The sequence below is a fragment of the Acyrthosiphon pisum genome, chromosome A3 (genome assembly GCF_005508785.2).
Source record: "Acyrthosiphon pisum isolate AL4f chromosome A3, pea_aphid_22Mar2018_4r6ur, whole genome shotgun sequence".
Taxonomy (NCBI): Eukaryota; Metazoa; Arthropoda; class Insecta; order Hemiptera; family Aphididae; genus Acyrthosiphon; species Acyrthosiphon pisum.
The window spans coordinates 11,074,913-11,101,439 of record NC_042496.1 but is presented as its reverse complement, the minus strand read 5'-3'; the positions used below and the strand labels follow the sequence as shown (position 1 = coordinate 11,101,439).

General features: G+C 27.8%; 1 protein-coding gene across 1 annotated transcript in view; it reads left to right on the top strand.

Moving 5' to 3' along the window:
* Window positions 1-888: 888 nt before the first annotated feature.
* The window catches only part of LOC100163015 (uncharacterized), a gene marked incomplete at its 3' end in the record, with an annotated part of 64,941 nt that continues 39,302 nt past the window's right edge, over window positions 889-26,527 (top strand). The window contains 1 exon segment of the mRNA NM_001293498.1: window positions 889-1,386. Within this exon segment, the coding sequence (NP_001280427.1) occupies window positions 1,117-1,386 (270 nt within the window).

Sequence of the window (26,527 nt, the reverse complement as noted above, 5' to 3'; positions counted from 1 at the left end):
GGTTGACATTTTAGTACATTACCATACTTATGAATCATAAGTTATGATCTATTAATTGATAGGTATACCTACACATAATAGCCAATATATTTTAATACATACCTATTATAAGTATATTATGAATTATTAATAATACTTATATTCTAATAATAATTAATGTAATTGATAGTTAAATTAAACTAAAAGTTAAAAAAAAAATTCTAAAAATACATTTTAAAATTATTTTTTTCTAAACAAAAATTGTTTATATTTAACTGAATAGGTATATTGATTGACAAGGTGGGACACATATACCATAACTAGTCAGTTATCAGTAGTATTGCTATACAAATATTTATTTTGTATATACACAGGTAGAATATGTATTGATAATAGATAGAATTTATTTACAGATTTTAAATGCATAAAAGTTTTTATCTAATATTTTTAATAATTTAAAAAAAATACTGGTATAAGTATGATACCTAAAGTAGGTACTAGGTATGTATTATTATAATAATCATAGTTGTATTACCTTTCTTCGGTTTACCTATGTCACCTAATCGAAATTTCAACAGCAAACTCGGTAAGTGAAAAACGTTCAACAGTGCCTCCAATATAATATAATAATTTACTTAGAAGGAAACCGATTCTTTTCAAAAACCTGTTTTGCTTTACCTACTCCAGTACAGAGTTAACATCCATTTGTTTGATTTGGAATACTAATAAGTTAAAAAAACATTATTTAATAATAAAACTTAACTAAAAATAAAAAACAAAATTACAATCAAAATTCTAGCGCGCACCGACGGCGACGGACCGGTCTCAGACGAAGCGTCAAAAGGGGCGGTGCTACAGCGGCGGCGGCGGCGGTGGCGAGTCATGTGCGTAGACTGCAGGCTGTCGACAGTCGTTCGCCGTGGGTCCACGCGAGTTCGTCTTTCGTGTCTGTCGTCGGTCGTCTGTGTCGTTTTTTATTTTCACGGGGTCACGTGCGTATTTCGTTTCCGAAGTCCGTTCGCAATCGTTATCACACCATCGGGGATTAACGTTGTGCATGTGAGACCGCGTTAGTTTGTGCGGCATTCGCGTTAATTTCCCGCGCCGTCGGGAAAGAGCGCCTCCGCACCGGCAGCAATGGAGGACTCGTGTCCCGTGAACAACGTTGCGCAACAGGCTGAGGCGCAGCGTTTCCGGAAACAGTCAAAGAAAATCGGACGGAAACTGTCCCGCCGGCTGTCGCTCATCACTAAAGTTCCCAACATATTTAACGTTAAGTTCGCTGGCTCCGAAAGTCCGTCTACGCCCCACAAAATCGTCCATGGCGTTTCCACGGCCGCCACCGACGGTACCATCCTGCAAGCGCACGAGATCACCGTTATCGCTCCCGATAAGACTCAACGATTGGTGAGTACTTGTCTGAGGTACTACGTGCCTACCCGTTTCGTCACTGGTTTTTCTTTTCAGCATATTTTATTTGGTGTGCGCAGATTTTATAATATCTAATTAACAATTAATACTGTTGTCCATAACCCACCCTTAGGCTTTGTTTCAGGTGCCTTACAATTTGTATTTCGTATATATACCTAAGAATTAGTTTTCAATTGCCCAGAACTATCATTACTACCTTATTGTCTCTTTTAAAATCTTACAACATCCCATTCAATAGGTATTCTAAATATTTTGTCATTCCTACATTCCTCATTTCTCATTCTTCAGTTATAGGTAGGTACAGGATTTATTTTTCAATTTATAACCACGTAATTACCCATTGAGACTAATTTTAAGACTCAATCTCAATACAAAAATATAAAAATGAATTTATAATTTTTCAAAATTATATGACAACGTTTCAAAAGCATTAGTAATGTTTTTTTTTAAAAAACAGCATTGTTCAAATATTCAATAGTTAAATCCTATTTATAATAATTTAGTATGATAAAATATTTTATTTTGTAATCAATTTTGAATATGCCTTACCATTTTTATTTTTTTAATATACATATAAGTGCCTATTAATTTATTATTAATACCTATCTCATGTTTTCGAAAATGTGTTTATGTAGCTACGACTTTTACCAATGCCCTTAATTGGTCAATCATCCCTCAAAAAACGTTCAGATGTAAAATTATAAATGATGCTTTGCATGTGCGCACTATATATTATATAATTCCCCCTATAGCGGTATAGACAACTTTCGCAAAAGCTTCATACTTGTAGCTTATTTAGTTATTATACATTTATACGGATATTATAATTATATACAATATTGGAATCCTAACATTTTTATGTTTGACCAAATAATTGTGTATACCCGAATACGTACATGAAGTAAAATTAATGATATATTTAATTGGTAGCATCGATAATTATATTAGTAAGTCATTTTAACGAATCCGTTCTCAGCGTTGTACACAAATTAATAAACAATTTAGGTAAGGTATATAGTTTTATATTAGTTTCAGAATACGTCACGTCAAAATTAACATTAAGTTATATTATACTTATAAAAAAAGTTTTCTTCACGATTTTAATACGTTTCAATATAAAATTCAAAAATAAAAATGAAAATTTTTGAAAATTGAAAATTAAATTTCTTATTTTACACCAATACAACTAATACAAGTATACTTACAAGTTACAAGCAACAACCTACAATGTACCTATATCTATTCAATTATAGTGAAATATTTTTAGAGACATTTTGGGCCTTAGCATTGATATAGTTATCTCATATAATACAACATTGGAATGAATTTACGTATACCTACTAGTTATAAAAAAAATAATAATATTAAACCGATGTATTTATATATAATATTATGTACAACCTATAATATTTTAAAATTAGAAAATGTATTGATATCGCAATAAAAAAACCTTCATCCTGCTTCTGTTTAAAAATATGGTTATGATCTCTTTATTTTCTTCACGCAATAATAATTCTCCTTATCACCAAATACGGTTGTCCCGGTTTTGTATACAGCTTAATAACACTATAGGCGTGAAGCAATGATTACGCGACATGTGAAGTTTTTTTCAACAGTGAACAAACCACAATATTATTCCATAGTCCTATATTATAATCATTTTTTTGTATTCAATCAACGTTATAATATATGTACTCAGTACTTATACTTACAACAAATAATTAATTAGGGACGTTATAACAATATTTAATGTATTGCATATTTGTATATAGTACTATATACATAATACATATATAATATTACAAAATTGTTTTTGATTAAATAGTTTAACACAAAACATTAATTTTAACGCAACTACAGTAAACATGATGGTTTTTTTCCTAAATAGTTAAATAGCTAGAACGGTATAAGTCAGTGTGGTTGAATATATGCACCTATGACCTATGTATAATAGTTTTATATTATATTTTATATTTCTAAGTCTAGGTAATATCCTCGGTAATATCCATTACATATTCCTAACATATTAAATATCGTACATTTTCTTCGGTTCATGTTTTTCGTGGGTGTTCAGAAGAAGACAATACAAACTGCATTTAAAATTACATGGTAAAATTATGCTAGAAATAAATTAATATTTATTTCAAAGATTTAATAATACGAAACAGTATAAAATATGTATAATGCAATATTACAATTTGTTACATTTAAATTTAAATTTAGGACTATATCCTTTAATATGTACCTAATATGCTTTACATTTTATATATATATGCCTTAAATCTTTATACTAGATAGTTGGTACTCACTACTTATAGGTTTATGATTTATAGGCATTATAATAATAGTATGTATTACAATCTACCAAGTATTTTCTTATTTAAAAAAACTAGTATCTATAAATCTGAACATTTCTAATATTTATTAATATTTTAACAGATTAAATTTATTATGATACATATGTAAATTATTAAAAAAAAAAAAGGCCAGGTGATAAACTAACATGATATACGGGAATAAACTTTGGAATTATGTGCGCGATGTGCGTGTGTTATGATATGTAAAATCTACACGGAGTTAACGAACAGAAATAAGTAAACGTACCTACCTATATTTTAAATGCATTCATTACTATGCATGATTTGGGTTCGCTTTCTCCAAAAAAAAGCAGATGCAACATTGACATCAGTTAAAGACCAGGGGTCTTTAAAATACCATTAGATACGAAGCGAAAGTTTTTGATACACTATTTATTTGCATTAGCTGATACTTTTAACAAATCTATAATAATTATAAATAAAAATAGAACGCATGCATAAACTTAAGGAAGATTTTGTTTATTTCATATTTTAAATATAATATAATATACCTTATACCTAAGTATATGATGTAATATTTTATTCAAATATATTACTTTTCAGATCTTAGTTTGATTATTTTCTTCAAATCAACTTTATAGGAAAATACTTGTAATATACTTAATAGTTAACAATATTATGTTAATATAGTTGTCCGCGTGAACGCGAGGTGTAGTTGTATAGAAACTACGAGATTGAGTTACGTAATATAAATTTAAAATGTTTGAATAATTATTAACAATATTTTCCATCTATGTCTGTACAGTGTACAAATTATCTAGTGAACACTTCTCTGTATTCAATTTCATAACAGATACGATTTATTTATTACTAAAATAATTTTTATTAGGATTTCAGTTCAAGGGGGTTTGATTAAAAAGAAAATTATATTTTATTATCTTTCTTTCTTTTGTTCTGTCATGACTCATCTCATCAGGTGTCAGTGACAAGCTACTTTTTTATTGCTTACCAACGCTAAATTATTGTGTCAGAATAACTATTTATTTGTGTTTTCATGCAAATTTTCTTCTAAAACAGATCGCCCACCATTCATGTCCTTATCTGAAATAAAATATAGATAGAAAAAACTGACACTACATTGTGAGTTTCATTTAAACTTAAATTGTGAGTGTGGGAGTTAGCCGTTACATTTTCGGGTTGGCGGATTTTCAATGATCATTGACTATTGAGCGTGGGTCTTAACTATGTCAATTCTCTAAACAGTGACCGTTTTTAAGTTAATGCCTAACAATAAAATAAAATATATAGGAAAATAATTAAATATATTGAACTTATTAAATCTTTTAAGTTGTGATACGTATTAGAATATTCACTTAATTTTCTTTAAAAAAAATTAAAATGTTAAAATCAAGGTATAAAGTAATGTGAATTAAAAAATATTTAATTTTTATAGTACCTAAATGGACACGTTTTTTTCCGAAAATTCTTTTTGTCAAAAATTAAATATTAGAATTTTATTAGTTAGTCAAAATGAAATCCCTAATTAAATATAATGAAAAAAATCACACGAGTTTAAATTACGTTCCTACATATATAGGTACTTCATCATTTTGTATGGTTTGTTTGAAGTTTTTCTTAAGCTTAGTGAGTTTTACCGATGAAATAAAATAATAATCAAAGTATCTACCAACCATAGTAGATAATAAACTGCATATAATATAATATATAAGTATAAATAATGTATAAATGTTTAATACTATTATAAAATGTATTTTAAACATGGAAAACAATGCTTAGTTTCTTCTTATTATTTTTTATTGAATGTTCGAATGCTACATATTAAATTATTTTATTTTTATTGTTTTTAAGAGATTGTCTAATAAGAATTTATTCTATCGTTATTAGTTCTATTTTATACTAATTTGTGGTTAATTTAACTTCTTATACAAGGAATACTATACCTATATAAGCGTAACTAGGGTTAAAATTCTGGGGAGGAGCTACAGCCCACCCAACAAAATTATTAATTTAATATAATCCATAATGGGTTTATATCTCAATCATTAAGGAATATTTTGGAAGGCTAAATCATGGTCAGGGGGTCTAGGCCCCGCTTAGTTGCGCCATTGATACTATACATATTGAATGTAAAATACAAAATATATACTTAATCACTTTATTGTAAATTCTATGAATTAAATTAAAATTGTTTAAATCTAGATTTTCAGACTTATTTATACTAATAAAATATTATAAATATTTTTAAATTTGGTAAAAATGATTAAATATGAACGCCATAAAGCAGGAAATATTTGGAGATGCTAACTTAACTGGTATAGTTGAATGTACTTAATTTATACTTACCTATAGCCATACACAATATTACACACTTTTCATTATCAAATGTGAAGTGCACATATACATAAAAGATATAACCGTATATCAAAAGACGCATGTATGTAAAAAGTAAATTTTGTAAAGTCGTATTGTTCTTGTTCTAGAATATGGTTTCACTGTTAACTTAAAAATTAATTTTAGAAATAATTTAAAATTACTAGAGAATCTATTGTATTGTAATTCTAAGTATTTTAGGTTAACATAGTATATAGCTAACAATGATGTGTTAGTTTTTACACGTTCTTTATGGAATCGCTAGCCTGAAGACCAGGTTATAAGCTCTAACAATATAGTTTCTATACCGCATTTGTGTTTATAAGAGGAATAGATAAATTGGTCGGATCAATTGTACCTATACCTATATTAAAAACTAGTGTGCCACGACATAGAAATGTAGCTTGGAGAAGAGGTACTTTTGTCCATACTGTGTGTTTAATACATTAGTATGGAACGGAAGCTTAGATAACCAAACAGCATACGACTTGACACGTTAAACGATAGCCTATTTAATATAACATATACTTATATATAGGTATTCTAATATTATATTAATCGAACACCATCTAATTTCTAAAGTAATCCCAACTAAAATTCAATTTCCGAATGCATAGGTTGGTGAATTATTGATTTCAAATGTATCCGCTATGTATACTATGAGTATGTAGCACTATAGTCAAGTGAAGATAGGTGACTTCGCTGGTATCTCATCTTTTTTCTTTTTTTATATATTACATCGAAATTAAAATTTTTTGTAATTTTAGAAGAAACGGCAGTACACAATTCCATCGTCTTCTCATCATTATAATATATAATATTAAGTATACCTATAGGTACAGTGTCGCTGTGAAATAGTTTATACTTTATAAAGTGTAGTAATGGGTCGGTGGTGGAACACGAATATGTTTTCAACCCAGCCACTGTGTAATGCACTAAGTACACCGTAATGATTGTGGTGGTTGGTGGTGTTGTATAATGTCAGACACTTGAAACGTTCATTGTGGCTTACATTTTTTATTGATATTTTTAGTTGGTAAAACTCTTACATGACAATATGTATAGTTAACATAGTAGTTTTCCCTAGCATTCTTAAAATTTTAGAAAATTATGTATTTATCTTGAGTAGTTTTATAATTAATTACAAATAATATAGGGTGTAATATTTAAAAAAAATATTTTAACACTACCTATATAATAATCATAATATTATGATGTATTAATATGTTTATATATATAATTATTAACTTAAACTTTCCTAACCTATAACCTATTCAGGTAGGTAATGAAATAGTTAGGTACGATAATTGTCTTGAACTTAAAATTTTTAAAAATTAACCAAGACTAAGGAAAATAAATAGCAATAATATAAGTGACATATACTATACAAATTTTAAATTCTTCAATAGGCATGAAAACCCGTGTTATTTTGTATTGTAAAAATATATCGGTCATTTCAAATAACTATTTTTTTCCTTCCAAAATTAAGCCTTACATATTAATTATGTTTGGAGCTACATAAGGAAATAACGGACTCTATTTATTTATTTACGACATCACAATAGCTTATAATATATTCATTGTAGTTAAGCTATTGTTTAATCAACTTTAAGTTATTTGGATGTCAATGCGCACGTTTCGGAATAGTATGAAAGAATTGTTTAAGTGCCTGAGGGAACCGGTTGTGGTTTTTGTTTTGTATTTATTTTCGCGAAGAAAGTAAACTATAAGTATTATAAGTCAAATAGAATGTTATACGTTATATTGACTGAAAAAATATCGTAAATAATGTGATAAGATTATAAAATAATATTTGTTAACCTTATATTTAATTTTTACATTTTCTACTTGGACCTAATTTCACTTTATTTTGTGACATTGTATATATGTAGTTAAACTAAACCGTAAACTACTTGATGTTTAATGACAGAAAAAACATGTTTATTTAATTTTGTTTTATATTAAACTCTGTATTAACAATTTTCACGAACTATATTAATTAAATTACAAATATCCATGTAATAATACAAATTATTAATAAAATATTGTTGTTATTACAAAATTTAAACTCGTATTCACTTCTGAATTTTTTTTATCGTGAAAGATGTAATAAATGTTTCTGAACTTTTTATCATACAAGTTAACTAATTACTAACAATCATATAATATAAGTACTATACACACGGTAGGTACACAATAATATATTATAAATAAATAATAAACGTAAATAATATATTAAAAAAAGTCTTAATTTTGCATATAATTGAATTGCTTTTATATTTTTAAAATTAACAATCAATAGTTATCTTCAACCTGTAAACAATCAATTTTTCAATAATATTTTTATAATTTTCAATTATATGTTTTATTTTGTTCAATTAAAATTTTGATTTGGAAAAATTATGTTTAACTGTTAACCGTTTGCACACTTCGGCTATAATATAGGTATCTATAGCATTGGCTCATACGTTACGCTTTCTGCAACTAGGTAGTTTCTGTGTTTCACTAATCAGTAATCACTAGTAGACGTTAGTAACTTTATGCTAGTATAGGTTTAGTTCAGACAATAGTGCAAAATGTTCATTGTAAATTAATTATCAGCTAGAAGTAAAATTGATAATTTATCAAAATCCATGCATTCATAGACAGGTCATGGGAATCAATAAGCATTTCAAATTTCACCAAAAGGCAAAAGCCAAAAACACGGTTAGTGCACACGAGTCTATACTTTTCAAATTCATGATAGAGATCTCCAGATTTACTACAAGTTTTAATAAAATATTTTTTTTAAATCAATCCATCATTGAACCATATCTATTTACTATATTTTAATTATTTTGTAAAGTTATGTTTTGAATAATACTTTGTAACAGTTTTTTTTAAACTTTAACAATCCATAGTTACACAATAATGTATACGTTTATGGTTGGTTTATAACACATAATATCCAAACACTTCATCAGTAAGTTGTTTGTTAACGCTTTAATTAAATGAGTAATAGGTACTAGTTACAAAGTAAGAGTGTTATTTACTACAAGGATTGCCTGAGGTCTATTGCTCATCTCGTTATAATAATTAATATACGTAACATCCAATTCAGATTAATTAATTTGAATTTTTTAACTCAAATTATTCTTACTTCCACTTTCAAATTTTAAAATACCACTTAAACCGTATAGTATACGTAGTTTATATTCTTGGATCTGACGAACAATTAAATTATTGTTTTATTTCTACGTAACACGATCAATTTTTCGAATCGATGACGTCATTGATATTTAATTTGCAACCTACAAGAGCATTTTAATTGTCTATTCATCTCTTTGGATTGGTCTAATTTACATCCGGCAATGACCTCCAAACCGGACTGGGAATACTTCCATCATGGCATATTATTTAGTACGCTCCATGTACACATTGTTTAATAGGTAGTGAAATCGAACCCGTTGTAATGAGAACGGATAAAGAATGGGTAAAGATAGAATATTTCTCCATCTACTATACGGATAGCTTTAAGTTCCATAAAATGATACAAATGCCAATTATGGTCAATTCTCATTAGTCACTACGCACCTGGTTAGCATCTATTTTACTGCAATTTATACAAATCGTTCAATTTTTGTTAAATAAAGTTTGTTTTTCTTAACATCTTAATGCATAGGTATTTATAATTAACTATAAATCAATGGATTTATAAAAATTTAAATATACATTTTACAGATACTGATACTGGTCTTTTGTCGCCTTATAATACCTATGTTTATTTTTAATTCATTATTAAAATTACAAAAAATTAACATATATTAAAAAATTGTATTATTTGATCTAAGATTACCTACGGTCAATAAATTTATATGGGATCACGACGGTGGCCAAAATTCTGAAATATCCAATGTAATGTGTTCAAAAGGATTCTTTTCACTATAATAGGGCCAGCGAAACTGTAGAACCTTCAAGACCGTCACGCGCATGGTGGCAAATTTGCATCAGGGTTATTTCTACGGGGTTTCATCGATTCCGCCAGACCTTTTTATACTAGGGGATAAGGTATATTGATTCCGCCACCATCGATTCCGCCAGAGAATAATAAATAATCTTACCGAACAAAAATTATAGTTTTATTTTTCTTACATAGCTATATCATAAATATTATATGGAACTAGCTGATCCCGCGCAATTCGTTGCCCGTTAAATGTACCAACTCTATATGACTCTTATGGCTCTATATAATCGTTTACATTTCATTAGTTTGGCATCAAATCATTATAAAAAATAATATCATTCAACTTTAAACTATATTTGTCTATGTAGATTGTATATAAATAAATAATAACTAAAATAGTGCAATGCATAAATTATAATGATTTATTTAAATTAAAATATTCTATAAAAACCAAAAATGAATGCATATAATTGTATATGAATGCTCTCATATTATCGTACTCATCACTATTTATTCAATGACATTCGAAATATTTTATTTATAATTTATTTTTAATTAAAAATAACAATATAAGACTTGCTCACACATATTATGTGGCCGAAGGATAACACAAATAACATTAACACCAATACTATTTGAAGTTTGAACCCTGTCCGTACTTTATTTATAATTAATTGATTGCACGTCTTTTAGTTTTCAATACGTAGGTACCTATTAAGTAGGTAGTAGATACCTATGTGGCTATGTACATTTAGTACATATATTTATAGCATCGTACATGAAAGTGTTTGAGTAAACTATAATTTCTTCCCTGCATAATATGAAATATTTCTTGTGGTTGGAATTTAATTATGCGATTTTCGAATTAATTGCGTGGTATAAATAATTAAAAATGTACACTTTTGAACAATACAATTTTAAAAGTGTGTGGTTTCCATGGAACTCGAGTTGATGAAGTGTAAATAATATTTAAAGGTGTGTTTCAGAGAAAAGTTTATGTTATAAATAGGTATACTAGGAAGGTACTTACAATATAATAATTTAAGAGGATATCAGCGTACTATTTGTTGTATTTTCTCTCTGACCCATGAGAAACATAGTAAATTTGTATACCTATAGCAAAACCAATCTTTTGTTGTTAGCTAATTTTGGAGTGAATTGATATTCCATCAAACTTAAAATTCAGAGCATTATAATATGCGTTGGTACGGTTGTTTTTTTACGATATTTTAATTTTCGTGCAAGTTACGAGTTACATTGAAAAAAAGCTCACATAATCGCAGAAAAATTTAAATACCGTAAAAAGTTAACGTACAAACGTCAAACATAGACGTAGATATAATTAAATTGTTACATTGGTTTGAAGTCATTTAAATCAAAGGTTTAGTTTATTTTACTAATAGAGACATTAGTAAATTATTTTAATATAAAACAATAATAATTGTTTATATTATATTTCATTAATTCCTATTACCTACCTATATTGTTGATATTAATTTAATTAAAATTAATTATTAAAGTTATTAATTTTCTTGTACTTTTTTCTAATAGCACATTTTGACTATTGTGTGGTTTATGTAGTCAAGTAATTAATTTGTCTTAAGACTTATTTAAAAATTAAATGTTATTACTTGTTAAATATATCTATAGGCATATGTAGATTATAGGTACGTAGTATTGGTAGGACTACAATTTAGTTATTCCATCCATATGTAAGTAACTGCAGCATACATTAATCCTTACCTGAAGTTATGCGATTATTACCGAACATTATCATATTTTGAATGACATGCAATTTTTTTAATTAAAAGAAAAATGGGTGACTTATCGTATTTTAGGTGATTGACCTTAATGAAGAAGAACTCAATAATAAAATGATTCAAGGAGTGTCTATTAATACCTATTGCTCGTTATAAAAACAAACACATTACCTATATGGGTTTTACAACTTTTGAAAGATTTACTTCATTAATATTAATACACAATATCATTTTTGTAAACAATTTTACTAATTTCATGATTAAAATTGGTTCAAATTAATTTAAATATTGTCTATCTATTATATTATGCCATTCCAATTTTTTTTTCAAAAGTTGTTACCTAGTAAAATAAGCAATTATACGGTGCCCATATATATAATAGTATAGTACAGTAAAATTATATGGTAAATTATAGTAGATTGACATTTTCAACAATCTGAATTTTCATTTCAAGTTTTATTGTGTGAACCTACTTCCGCAGTCACTAAACATTTAGTTATTTTACTTCAAGTATAAATATTTATTATAAAAAGAAGGTATTTCGTTTTTATTCGAATGGATTTAGGTGTTTGTTTTTTCCCCACGACATCCAGTTGACATTGACTCTGAGAGTTTTCACTTTGATCACTCTCCGCTGCCAAACCCGTTTGGGCTATATGCGCGACCACAGGTTTTAAAACCTACTATTGAACACAGGCGACGTGACAAAACGTTCATATAGGTTAACGATTTAATAATTTTAATTTATCTAGTTAAAAAAAAAATGAGCACATTGTATGAGTACAATAACTCGATTTTGGTTTAGGGGTGGATCTGAAGCTTGTTGAAATGAGCGGGGGGTGAGTAGGAATATTTACGAGTGATATATAAAGTACAATGAATACTTGACCACCACAACGCCCCCCCTCCCACCATAAATCTGCCATTGTGTCGGTTGCAGTTGTAGTTGTGCATTACAAATTGCGGATGAAGGGTTTTTTTCCCAAAAATTATGTTGCATTTTGTAGGTTGTTTCTTCGTGACATATGTAGATATTATATATTAATATATTTGTATATACTATTTAGGAAATACACTAATACCTATAGGTATATTACATAAAGGCGGGGGGCGCCCCGATCGTTGACACCACTGGGAGCATGCAAATTGCGCTTAATATAGGTACACAGTACACACATAGTATATATACATATAAATATATGTATATTATGCACAATATTGTATGCCGTTTATATGTACTATGTTTATACTTATATTGAACAGGCGTCATTGTGCTATGAAAATTGGGCAAAACGTATTGTTTGACCAGTAGCGACAAAAGAGCCGGCGTGCACAATGTCCATGAAGGCCGAATACGCGGACGTGCAATGTAGGTACTGGTTTATGCGATAGCAAGGGGAGTTTGTGTGAGGGAGGGGGCAATAGGAGAAACTACCGACAGACAAAAATTTAATAAAATATATAAAAAATGAGCAGGTGTTATCACATGTCTACCTATATATTCTAAAGAGTAAAGATAATGTTTATATTATTAATACCTGCAAGTGATATTAGAAAATTATTTCTGTGTATAAAACCGAGGTTTTTTTATTGAAAACAGTAAATATTAACATTTATTGGACAATTTTAATATTATTAAAAAAATTTCATTATATTTTTCGTTATTCATAAACTATTATATACTCATAACACCTATACACCTAGGTATTATTTTTGTATTATATTTTAACATTGGTCAAAAATAGTCGTTTGCCATTTTCTATTATACTAAATTAATGTGGTTTGGTGTTACGGATGATTGAAATCATCCATAAAACGAAATGTTTCAGTAATTTGTATGTTTTGGGATATGACTATTTGGGGTATTGCTAAAACTCCTATTGATAGTGTAAAACGACTACATAAAATAGTTATTATCATTATTGGGTATTTCTAATGATATCACGTTAAGCGTTTTGTTTAATTTTTAATCCATTGTTCATTTTTGGTATTTGAATCTAATTATTTGTTACAATACTACCTACTGATAATATAATCCACAATACCTATTTCCATAACGATTATTAATATTTAAGTACCTACCTTTTACTATTACACTACTTCCTAAAACGAATAATATATATAATATACAAATATTTTAGTATTTATACCCCAAATCATAATTCATAATGACTCCTTTTTATTTTTTCACATTACACTAATTATATTTATTTAATTCCGAGATAAATTCTTTAGTTTTTATAATGTATGATGAATTAATAGCGTGTAATATTATAAACTTATTTTTGGTTTTATCATGATTGTGCAAGTAATTTTTTTTGTTCGTATATTTATAGAGATATTAATATTATTATTTTATGTATTACAACTAAAAAAAATTAATAGTTATTATCTCCGTCATAAAATAATGCAATAAACTAAGAACACATGGTAAGTAAATTATATATATATATATAATGTAACAGATTTTCAAACATATATCGGAAACATTTTAGCAGTATACAAAATAATGTTTTGAATTTTAATATATTACTTGTATGTGAGTGTGTATAATTTTTGAGGAAAACAATTCGATCGCGATAATGTCAAAAAAGAACTCTAAGGTAATGCTATTATTAGTTGCATACAACATACGTAATTTTCAAAATTATATCTACTGTTTGACCACTAAAATGTTTTTAATTGTACCTAAGTATGTTGAGTATTGACATAATATGTATTAGAGTAAATGTATACAAAGCCCATAGAAATTTCAACTGTTCTTATCGTCTATTTTTTTTTTTATAGAATATTTGATTATATGTTAATTATTTACATGACCTCAATAATTTAGCATTTTATTATAGTGTATATTGAAGATATCTATGTAGTAGCGATTATTTTATCCCCTTATTATAAAGTTTTACAAAAGACATCATTCGTTAACCATATCTACAATATAAATACAATCTAGAAAATGACCTAGTTTTCTTTACCTAGTATTTTGATAATAATATGTATTAACTATTTTAATTCATATAAGTTATAAGTTAGATAAAACTAAAATATATATATTATTATTAATATTCATTGTTTAGTATTAATCTAAAATATGTAGCATAAAAACTCAACATAAAGGCTTCCATTTTAACAAACTAAATTATTAAAAATATAATAGGTTTTGACTTTTCATAAAGCGGTTCTCTTGATGGTTATAATACGTACAAACCATTAACAAAATGTATAAAAAAAATAAAAATACAATGTCTGTGAATTAAAGTTGCTAAATACGTTTAAGTCTTTTAGCTAACTATAACGAAATTTATTCTAATACAAGTCTGGATTATTTTAAGAAAAAAGTAGTTAAGATTACCTTATTTTATCTCCACGAATAGAAAAAAAACGTTTAGACTATTCGCATTTTAGTATTTTACTGAAAATTACGAATAAAATATAATACGTTAGTGTAGTGTTTAGAGTTTTTATACCAAACATGGAGTGCGCATAATTGTGTTACATTATTTGTTTGTAATCGTGTAAATATAATTTGTGGTTCCGGGGACACGGACCGTCCTTGTGCCACAACTAACGTCTCATAATAATCAAATACCGTATAATATGACACATTATACCCATATTTGAGCCCCTTCCCCCCTATCACCGTGGGTACGACCTCCGATCGCTGCATGGTAGTAGGACACCGGTTCATTGGATGTGCAAAGCCGAAGATTCTGAGATCAAAGTTCACTGTGTGTTGATTATGTTGCGTATATATATTTTTGACTTGAACACGCGTCTATGCAACAACAATAAAAAAACTTACTATTATATAGTATTACCATCATACACTGATACACGTGTGCGTGTATAGGTAGGCACACACGTGTTTTTTACCAGTTATTACGAAATTACATTTTTTCTTATTTTTATGTAACAAGTAATTTACGGGATCACCGACATATCCTTCAATTATAAGTTCTAAGCCGACGGGTACACGCCCAACGACAACTTACTCCTCTCATAATATAGTTATACACACAAGTAACTATATACGAGTAAGCCGGTCTCGTTTCTGCAGAAACTGTCAAGACTCGCGGGTTGTTGTTTTATTTCCATTGTTCTCACACTACCGGGTAACACAATATAAAAGGATGTGTCAATACGGTTCGGAAGAGGATCGGCTCTATTGTGGCGGGCTACATTATAATGTAGATAAAAATGCTTTTTTGAAAAAAATTTAAACCTAATAATAATAATTGGTTGACCTCAAATAACCCATTTATGTTCATTAAACCCATCCCGTTTGTTCGCGCCTCTTGTTTGGATTGTATATAATTCTATATTGTATATTATGTAGGTACCTACCTACCTATACACGTTGGAGGTACCTCGGCCGCGTCACGCACGCCAAGAACCATGTATGTTTTATAAATTATAAGACGTGTATTTAACCCAAATATTATATTTTGTTAAAACCTAAAGGAAAAAGATTTAGTTTGTAAGTATAATGTATATTATCATTTGTGTGAATTTAATCTCACACTATACTATATGTTATCGATCTAAATTAGATTTTAATATACCAATTATACATCATTAATTCTAAGTAAACACATATTATAATTTATAATGCCTTGATTATTTTAAATTAAACTTAAATAGATAATAGTGCTAATTTGATTTTTAGTTTTAAATTTGTGTTTTTGGTAAGGAAATAAATTGTATTTAAAAGTCTAAACTGCCCGTCATACACTGATTGAAGCAATCTTAGTTCAAAATGTGTGACTGACATATTATATATATTATATAAACATACTAAGTAGCTAAATAAATATTAGTATTCGATTAGTAATACAGGACGGAAATATTTAATTAGTTGATATAAATATTATACATTTTTTTTTACAATAGTTTTTTTTGTTAAAGTTACAATTTTTCATATATTGTTGTGATATTATTTTTAAAAATCATTTTGTATGGTACAATTGTAGGGTAGTAATGTGGTGGTGGTAGGGTTTGGAACAGTGAGTTTTTACATGTGAGTGTTTAGCAGAATTTTTATGTGGGCATTTGTAGGTATCTGTCATGCCCGGGTGGGGAATAGCCGCCTTTCTCTCCGGACACCGTGACTGCTGGAAGAAAAATGCATTATTTAAAAATATATTATTTTTTTATTGTTTGAACTAACAGGCGTTAGGGCCCGTCACCCGCCTACCATGGGGGCAAATAGTTATTTTTTCATTGGTTGGGGACCGGCCCAGTGGCCCACAACCATGTATTGGCTCCTGAGCCCCCTTAAGGTCTTTAATTTATCACCAAATTAAAGATATTATACTATATAAATATTATTTTAAATTATAGTAAGTTGTCCAACCAGAAATCTCCTTTGAAATTGAATATTTAGCATTATTTCTTCTAGAAAAGGGTCACCACTCATCAGACACAAAAGTGGTAAACTTTGTGGAAAATTTAAAAGGGTAATATGTAAGGTAGAATATAAGCTTATGTATAATAATTATAAATAATTTTAGTGTCGCCCCCTCCCCCCCCCAAAAAAAAAGCCTACAGTTCTACATAACAAATTATAATAATACAGATACACAACTGTTATTATCAAATGTAATGCAAAATATTTTGACGATGGTTATCTATTAAAGTATATAACCGTCGTCATAATATTATGACTGAACTGCACATATTTTAATTTAAACATTTACCTGTTCGGCTGTAAGTTGGCATAACAATTAATATTAAAACATTCAAATCGAATTCTATTTCATCATTAGTTTATGGTAGGATAACGATTCTTAAAAAATAAATGGTTTTTAATTTAAATGATGAATACCTGCTTAAGAATGTATTGGTGATTTAATTACAATAAAAATACATTCATTATAATTTATAAGTAATTTATAACGAAACATGTCTAATTTAATCCTTCAAGTATAAAAAATTTAAATCTAGAGTCACTAAACCAAGCCGGTTTTATACATTTTTATAATAAAACTAAAGTTATCTCAATATAAAAATAACACTTAATAATTTCTAAAGTGTTGCTATGTCTGTGCATGTCGTGGTTAAGTTTACTAAAACCATCAAAAATAGTAATTCGGTATCTTGTTTGATCTTACATTTTTATATATAACACTATAGAAGTATTGGAATTAATAGGAATTTTATAAAACAATTTCTGACTAACTATAAAACGATAGAGGTCATAAATTAAGATGTGCGCGTGAAAATATCCAATCTTTATTTTCTATATTCATAGAGTATGCGTGACAAGACTAAAACATTTGCTTTCTGAAATGTATTTAGGTTTAGGCAGTCATATGCACTTAATGGATGGTTTCCAACACACAACAATCGTACATAATAAAAACTATAATTATTATAGGTACAGGAACATAATGTATAGTATTGTAATTTGTAATATAATGAAACATATTTTCTAGGAAATAACTAGGTAAATAAAACTTCTCTAATTTTATTTAATTTTGAAGTCAAACTATTAATCTTTGTTTTAAATATTTTTTATGTACAAAAATAATTTATAATTTTTATTGAAATAAAATTATTTTTACTACATAGAAAATTACTTTCAAACTATTTTTGAACAATACGTATACTTACGTGAAATTAAAAATTAAAATTGTATAGATTCTCAAATGTCTTACTATTAGGTTCTAAGCTCTTATATCTATATGAACTACAAAAATATATGACAGTATATTTTTTTGGAACTATTAGTTTTTTATACTAAAAATTACCTACATCATATATTTTCTAATTTTCTAGGACAGTCATATTTTCCAATGCTATTTTAGGATAATATTTAAATAGGGAGACAAAAAATAAAGGTTTACTTTCTATTTGTAAGAATTGATGTTATTTTTCCGACTCCAAGGCTATGAATCTTATTGTATTATGTATTATCTACCCGCTAACCTTTGCCATGCTACGATATTATTATTGTAACAAAAATATGATTTCATCATGATTTCAAGGACATATTTTGTAAAAAATCTTTGTTTGTCGCTTTTTGGTGCTGCATATTGTATGCATTGTTTGTTTGATAGATGTTTTCACATTAGAGTTTTCCGTTAAACACACGTGTTTCTGAAATAATCATCAAATTTAGATGTTGAGTTAATTGGTGAATATAAATTAGTGTTAATGCTTTCATAATAATGTAACCTAGATGACTATAATTAACGATATGCCATACTGCATAATTGTAAGTTATATATTGTGATATTATATATATATTTTTTCTGGATAGCATATAAGTGCTAAGAAATTATCAAATTTTAGACAAACTATTACTTGAGTGAAACTAATTTAAGGTCAACATTTTTATAAATTTTTCAAAAACAATAAAATTGTAGTAAACCTAGAAATTAAACTCATAGGTATTTAACGACATTTAACGACATTTATAATATTATAATATATTTATAATAATTCTGGAGAATATAATAATATCAGAAATATGCCTACTGATTATTTACCTTTACATTTTCATGCACTAGGTACGAGTATATTATATACTATATATGATACACGTGTGATATATATCACATATAGTGCACTATATGTGATATATATCACATATAGTGCACTATATTTATGTATATAATATATAATTTTGAAAAAACCAGCGTATATTATAATATAAATAATATTTTTGGGAGTGCGTATAAACCTGGAATTTAAATACTTAGAATGTACAGTAAAAAAATACAGTGAAAAGTATAAAAAAGTATAACGATGAGGCACTATTACGTATCTACTATATACCTATCCTAAACGCCAAAACGCAGCTAACGTCTTAACATTTTTACTAGCAATAAGTTATAGTATTATTCCTTTTCTTGCTCTTCATATTGTTTTTCATTATATTGAGCTGTACGTGACTCTCTTAAAGTTAGCCACCCCTGATATATATATTATATCCTGTATTCCTGTATCCTGGCCAAGGTGAGGGATGTTAGATATGGATAAATTACAGTTCTCTTGCCTTTTATTCGATTTTCGTTATGACTTTTGTCTGACATTGTTTGGTCTACATGGTACCTACATGACAAGTATTATCGCAAATATTTTGTACTGTCAGCAGTTTTAAATAGCTATAGGGAGTCTATACCTTGCTATATTGTGTTGATAGAAATATATAAACAACGTACACCGTATACTTTACCGCATCTTATACTAACAATGATATAGGTACCTAGGTTCTAAAAAAATGTACCTATTATATACATATAGTATGTACGTTATTCTCCTTAATACTTGTTATTGTTTAGCCACTGTAGGTACTTATATATATTATATTACATATATTAATAAAATTAATCGTAATAAAATAAAATTTATTTAAAATTTGTATATTTTTATTTGTCTCAATAAAAAAACTTTATTCAATATCTCTTAATAAAATGCATTTTGATGAATTTTAGCTTATATAACATTTAGAATAAATAAATAAAATGTTGAAAACGGCTTTACAGCGTTTTATAGCAAATAAACTCTTTATTTAATGTTAATAATGGTACCTAGTAATATTGTAAGATATGACTTATGATGTTATTTATATTCATTGCTAAAAATCTGTGGCTCGTGCTGAGTCGTGCAGTGTTTAAATAAAAAAAATATGTGCTTCTCGAAAATAGTCAAACAGTATTAGGTTTTGAACGCTAATACAAAGGGATGGCTGCCAAATATTTTTCTGGCTATAAAAGATCATTTTGTTCTGTATATATTATATACATATATCCATCCCCATTCTGAGTACACTTATATTTAATTTACCTTTTACTAATTACCTTTTGGCTTTTAGATTTTTCAGTATTTCTATTATTTTACAGTTATAGCCTTATATGTACTGTTATGGTATTATGGTACCTATATGGCTATTTATTTTCATTGCAATACATTTGTCCATGCCCCGTGATCTATGCTTGGCCAAGAAGAGGGATTTTGATGATAATATTATTGCCCTGGAAACCCGTTGAACTATAGTAGGTAAAGTTAACTTCCCACTAATGATCGTAACTTCAACGTGGGTATAGGAAACGATCATCATTACTTCAAAACTGGATGACTGTATCGTGGAACGAAATAAATGGGTGAACAATCTAATTACGAGTGGAGCTATAATATTTTGCTTGCAGATCGGCGTGAAACAAATTGTTTGCATTCGTTTTTCATTGCGTTTGTGTGACCTACACCGCTAGCAGTAACATCACAGTACGTCGCGTTCATTTTTTTCCACTACTTATTATAATATATGCTATTTCACTAGTACTATAATTATTGTTATACGTAGGTATTGTATCGTACTATGGTCTACCAGTCATCGTCTGTTTGTGTGCAAGCGAATAACGCGTGCGAGTTCGTCTGCTGCATTAATTCGTAGTTTTCATTTCCAAATGGTATAATACGTGCCCAACGTGCTAAATGTGATCCGTGAAATTGATTTTCTCTCTAATGTAAACTGACATTAGCGGACAGCTTATGTGTGTGTGTGTGTAATGAGATCGTTCATTATTCTTTGATTATATATTTAATAAACGTACAATTGTGCATATTATGCATTGTTGGATATGTGTAAGATTCATTTATTCATTAGTCATTACCGATGGTTGTCTTTATTTCTAATCTGTATCTTATAACACAGCGCTGATTATATTTTTAGCCAATATACGATAATAGAGAATAATTCATTTGTTTCGTGTACTCTAGACCAGAGGTTCCCAAACTTTTTTGTCTCCTAAACCACGTGCCAATTTTTTTTCTTTTTCAAAGACACTCCAATATTGAATTTTTAAAATTTTATCAAAAAATCAATCGGTTCTTGACAGTTAACTTGGTGCTACTTACATGAATAGGATTTACTGTGGAGTGAAAAATTAACATAACTGTAACATTCTGAATAAATATACAAAAAATCAATAATTTTAATTGAAGGGATGATGAGCCAGATGCTTAAACAGTTGATTTTTAATATTTGACTTAAAATTAGTCAGGTTTAACATTATATCTCCTCTAGTTCTCTACCATCAATATCCAATTTGTTTCTTTTTTTGAAAAAAAGATTGGTAACCGTGCTAAAATCTTTTTCCGTGAGGTATGACGTTGGACTAGAGTCTAGACTGTCTTAGTGAAGACGACACTGTATAATATTATGTTTGATTTTCCGTCTCTTATAGAGTTTAAATGTACTTACCTATATTTTTATGTCTCTAAGACAATTAATTACGAAAATGAAACTGATAACTTATATTGTTGCAGTGAAAACTAATGTATTAACTTAATATTCAGTGTTCATTAATGAAATAATTGATGACATATAATTTCGTAACCTCATGTATTTGTATTCATTGTACAAGTTGATTGATATGAATTATATACCTACCCACTCGTTGATTTGATATAAATCAATTGCATATTTTATTACTTGTCAGATTTACTTAACATCAGTATTGTTAAAAATGATTTCAAGTATTAATTATAAAGTTAAAACACGTCCTAATATATATTAGGTTGGTATTAATTTAATAATAATCAAATGTCTATTGATTTCCAATACCTAACATTTAAAAACCTCAACATTTTCTCTCGTAAAACGAAATGACTCAATTGGCCTATATTTATATTATAGCATAAGCTATAACAATAAATTTTTAGGTATACGTTTGTGGTTAATTTCAAATATTATAATGATTTCGTCAGTTGTATACTTGGGTAAAATAGCTAAATAATCATCAGTTTAAAAATTATTCTTAGACATCACAAAAAGTGCTTCAAACTGACTAAATAATTAAATCCTAATGCTATTTAATATTAGTATCTTACAACTTAACGTTATTTTATTACGTAAATATAGTACGTGATTTTCGTTTTAATTTAGTATTTGTCAGTTTATCTTTACAACTTTTCTTTATGTACCTACAACGGAATGGAAAACACAATAAGAATAAACCTACATATAACTAACAAAAAAGTATTAAATTTATCATTATCAATTACCTACTATTTTTTTTTTTTTATGTGTGAATGTACGATAGTTACAATTTTTTTTAACCTATTAACTGTACAATCTGTAAACTATTATTTTTTACAATAAGCACAAGTGATGTTGCTGATTTATAAATAATATTAAAAAAATAGAATAAAAATCATTAAATTAAATGTATAACATTTCAGATAAGCCATAGCTATCCATTTATAGAATTTCATAAATTATAATTTAAAATGTAATAATCTCTATATTATATTATTACAATAACTAAATAATTTAACATTTTTTGAGAGTTAATATACGTACGAATGATGTGATTTGATGACATTGTATCACTCTTGTATTGATAGAATTTCTTTTAAATTTGAGTAATTTATTACATCTTATTTTAAAATGCCTTAATTCTACAGTTTTAGCTATTTACATACAATTTCTTGTTATAAGCAAATTAAATTATTTTAATGCAAATTACTATTTCAAAAATAGTATTACTTAGTAACAATATATTATTTAAATGTATAATATTTAATAAATATCTTGATACATAATACATTTTGTATTAAAATAATTGCAATATAATTTATTATTGAATATTGATACAATAGATAGGTAGTAATTTGTTTTTTGATTATTCAAAAATAGATTATACATGCCATATTTTTATTATATTTCCATTTAAAAGTTAAAATTAATTGATTTTATAATGTTTACAAGTTTTTAATGTTGGTACTTAAAGCTTACCAATCGCACTAACCCGAGAAAATGTTATGCATTCACATTGTAAGCATGAACAACAATAGAAATGTTCAAGCCATAAATACAATTGGCGAATAATTTAAACGAAAGAAGTACAAAAGGTCATGAATCATGATGATTGTTAAATAGAAATGTACCTATTTAAAAAAACATGAATGGTAGCAATTAAATACTCAGTTGATTGGCCTTTCGTTTATTTCAACAATTTTAGTTTTAGTTAACTTGAAAGATTGAAAGTGTAAGCTTTGTAATGTATATATATTTATGTAATTTATATTTATTAAACTTAAAAATTTATTACACCCTTTTTATGATTTACAAGGTAGGTACCTATGAATAAATATTAAAAAAACGTCAGTATTAGTCTTATTTTGTGACTGGCGAAAATTGGACAGTGGTTAAAAATATACTTTATTAACGGTATTAACACATTTTAAGGAAATAAGCAACTTTTTTACATATCTATTTTAAAAATAAGATCTACGGTAGTTTTTAAAAACTGGCACTTTTGATCTTAAAATGAAGCTAAACGTAGGGATATCATAATATGTAGTGTCCATATGCATATGTAGCATAAGGTCAAACTCATAATATAATATATTAATAAAAGTAATTTTTTCTATTACTTTTTTTCACCTTATAGGGTAAATACTTAATACTGTATTAAAGGACCCGCTGCCATAAATTGCTTTCTTTCTTCGTTGGTGTATAAATCACCCGAGTAAATTAACAGAAAAACTAAGTGAAAGCCTCGTGAGACTTGCCATCCATGCGCATATATGCTCATAACATTATAGCAACCTCCCCTCCTCTTTGTATACTATAATATATCTCAACAACTGGTATAGGCATCATATATAGCTGTTTAAACGCATACAAATAAGTATATATAATATATATAATATATTTATGTATAGTACACAAATACGTATAGTTATATTATAGTATGCAGTATACACACTATTCTACTAAGTGATGTGTTCTTATCGTCTATACACCTACTATCATTATTCATTACTATCAGTCATATATATATATAGTTCTTATATGAAACACTGGCAAATAAAAATGTTGCTTATAAGTTATTATCGATTTGTAAAAGTACCCCCAACGACCAATGCATATTTTATTCTCCTAAATATTGTACATTATACAACAAATATTCGGCCATACCTACATAATCAAACACTATTGGTATAAATATATTGTATAATATTACAGAATAATTTATTAGAATATTTATTTAAATATTTTTTTTTGATTTCCAAGTATGTTTAATCTAGGTATTTGCTTAAAATATAAACAGTACCTATTGTGTTCATCAAGAACATATTTTGCAGACCTCATATTATTATTATTGTGTCTAAAATCTTTGATAATGTACAATAGTCGTATTAATGACTAATGTTTATAATAACATCGTCAGCATAATGTGTCGAAGCCAAATTCAATGATAATTTATGCATTTTTCGGTCAGTGGAATGGGCACCTTATACGAATCCGATAATCTAAAATGTATTAAACTCGATCGGACATGTAAAGTACCTACTCATTTCACAAAATAAACTTGGCAGTCGTACAGAGACAAGTATTAACTACAAAGTAGGTAGGTAACACAATACTATTTCATGTTGACATTTGTACCAGTCGAAAGAAGTTTTCGTTAATGAAAGTGCTCGGAATGCAAACGTGCCCTACAACCACTTATGGGTTATACGCGCATGAGATAATATAATGAGTCACATTATATTGTGCATGTACATTTAATATTACATATTTCAGACCCATCTAGTATAAGACAGCCTCTAAAACAAAATAAAACCATAACATAATATGCTCGCGTGCGCTGTTTTAAATACAAAATTATGATAATGCGCAGGTCGTAATACGAGTTGTGCATTATATCTAGGCGACTTTAATACAACATGATAATACTCGTGTACGATACAACTAATATATTTATTCAAGAATTGCATACGAAATGTTACAGCATGATTCGTGTGTTTCGTTCCTTTTTTCCCGTAGATACATGTTTCTCACCGTCGTCGCTGTTGTATCAGGAAAACTGAAGTCTTACGTAGGTAACCCAGACGTAACTACTTTATAGTTTATACAATAATTCTACCAACTATACTGGGTGTAACGATTATTGTAACAATGTACACACACATTATTTTGAAAAATATGAACTTTTTATTAACAAGTTCCAAATTTTTGTGTTTAAAAAATTATCTTTATGGGGATCAGAAAATCTATAAAAGAGTTAATACTTTTTGAGATGATGGCTGATGAGTGTTTACATCTGTTAAAAGAATGGCCCAGTGTATAAATATATTCACATACATAAACATGTTACACCTGTGACCTGTGTATAGCGCTTGCCAGAGGCGCAAACTAATTTGAATTATGGGGGGGGGGCAAAGTATTCAATACCCACCCACCTATAAAGCCACCTCGCCTTATATACTGTACATTGTTGCAAGGAAATTATTTTGAGGAAATGGTTTCCTTTTATTGGTCAAAGTGGTCGTCAAGTATAAAAGAATGCAACTCTCCCGCGCATCGGTCATTGTCGTGTTTTTTGTGTAGGATGAATGTATGATAGAACAGTATTTATTAATTTACTATCTTTCTTTTCATACTCAATCGTTGGATTTCAAAATATTGTACTTAAATAATTTACCACATACAAATTAGACAAAAACAAAAAGCTTTTAAAATTCAAAAATTAACTTATATAAACATAGACAATTAAATATTATTGCTATTGTTTGTAATCAATCAAACAACAAAGTATTAAGACCTAAAGTTTGAAATCGCATCTGTGACCTAATCTTTGATTTAAGATATTAGTCGTAACTTATGAATTATACCTATCATAGATGTGAATGATTTAGTGGTAAATCTACCTTCCAAGGTACCTATATCTCATCAATTATCATCATAG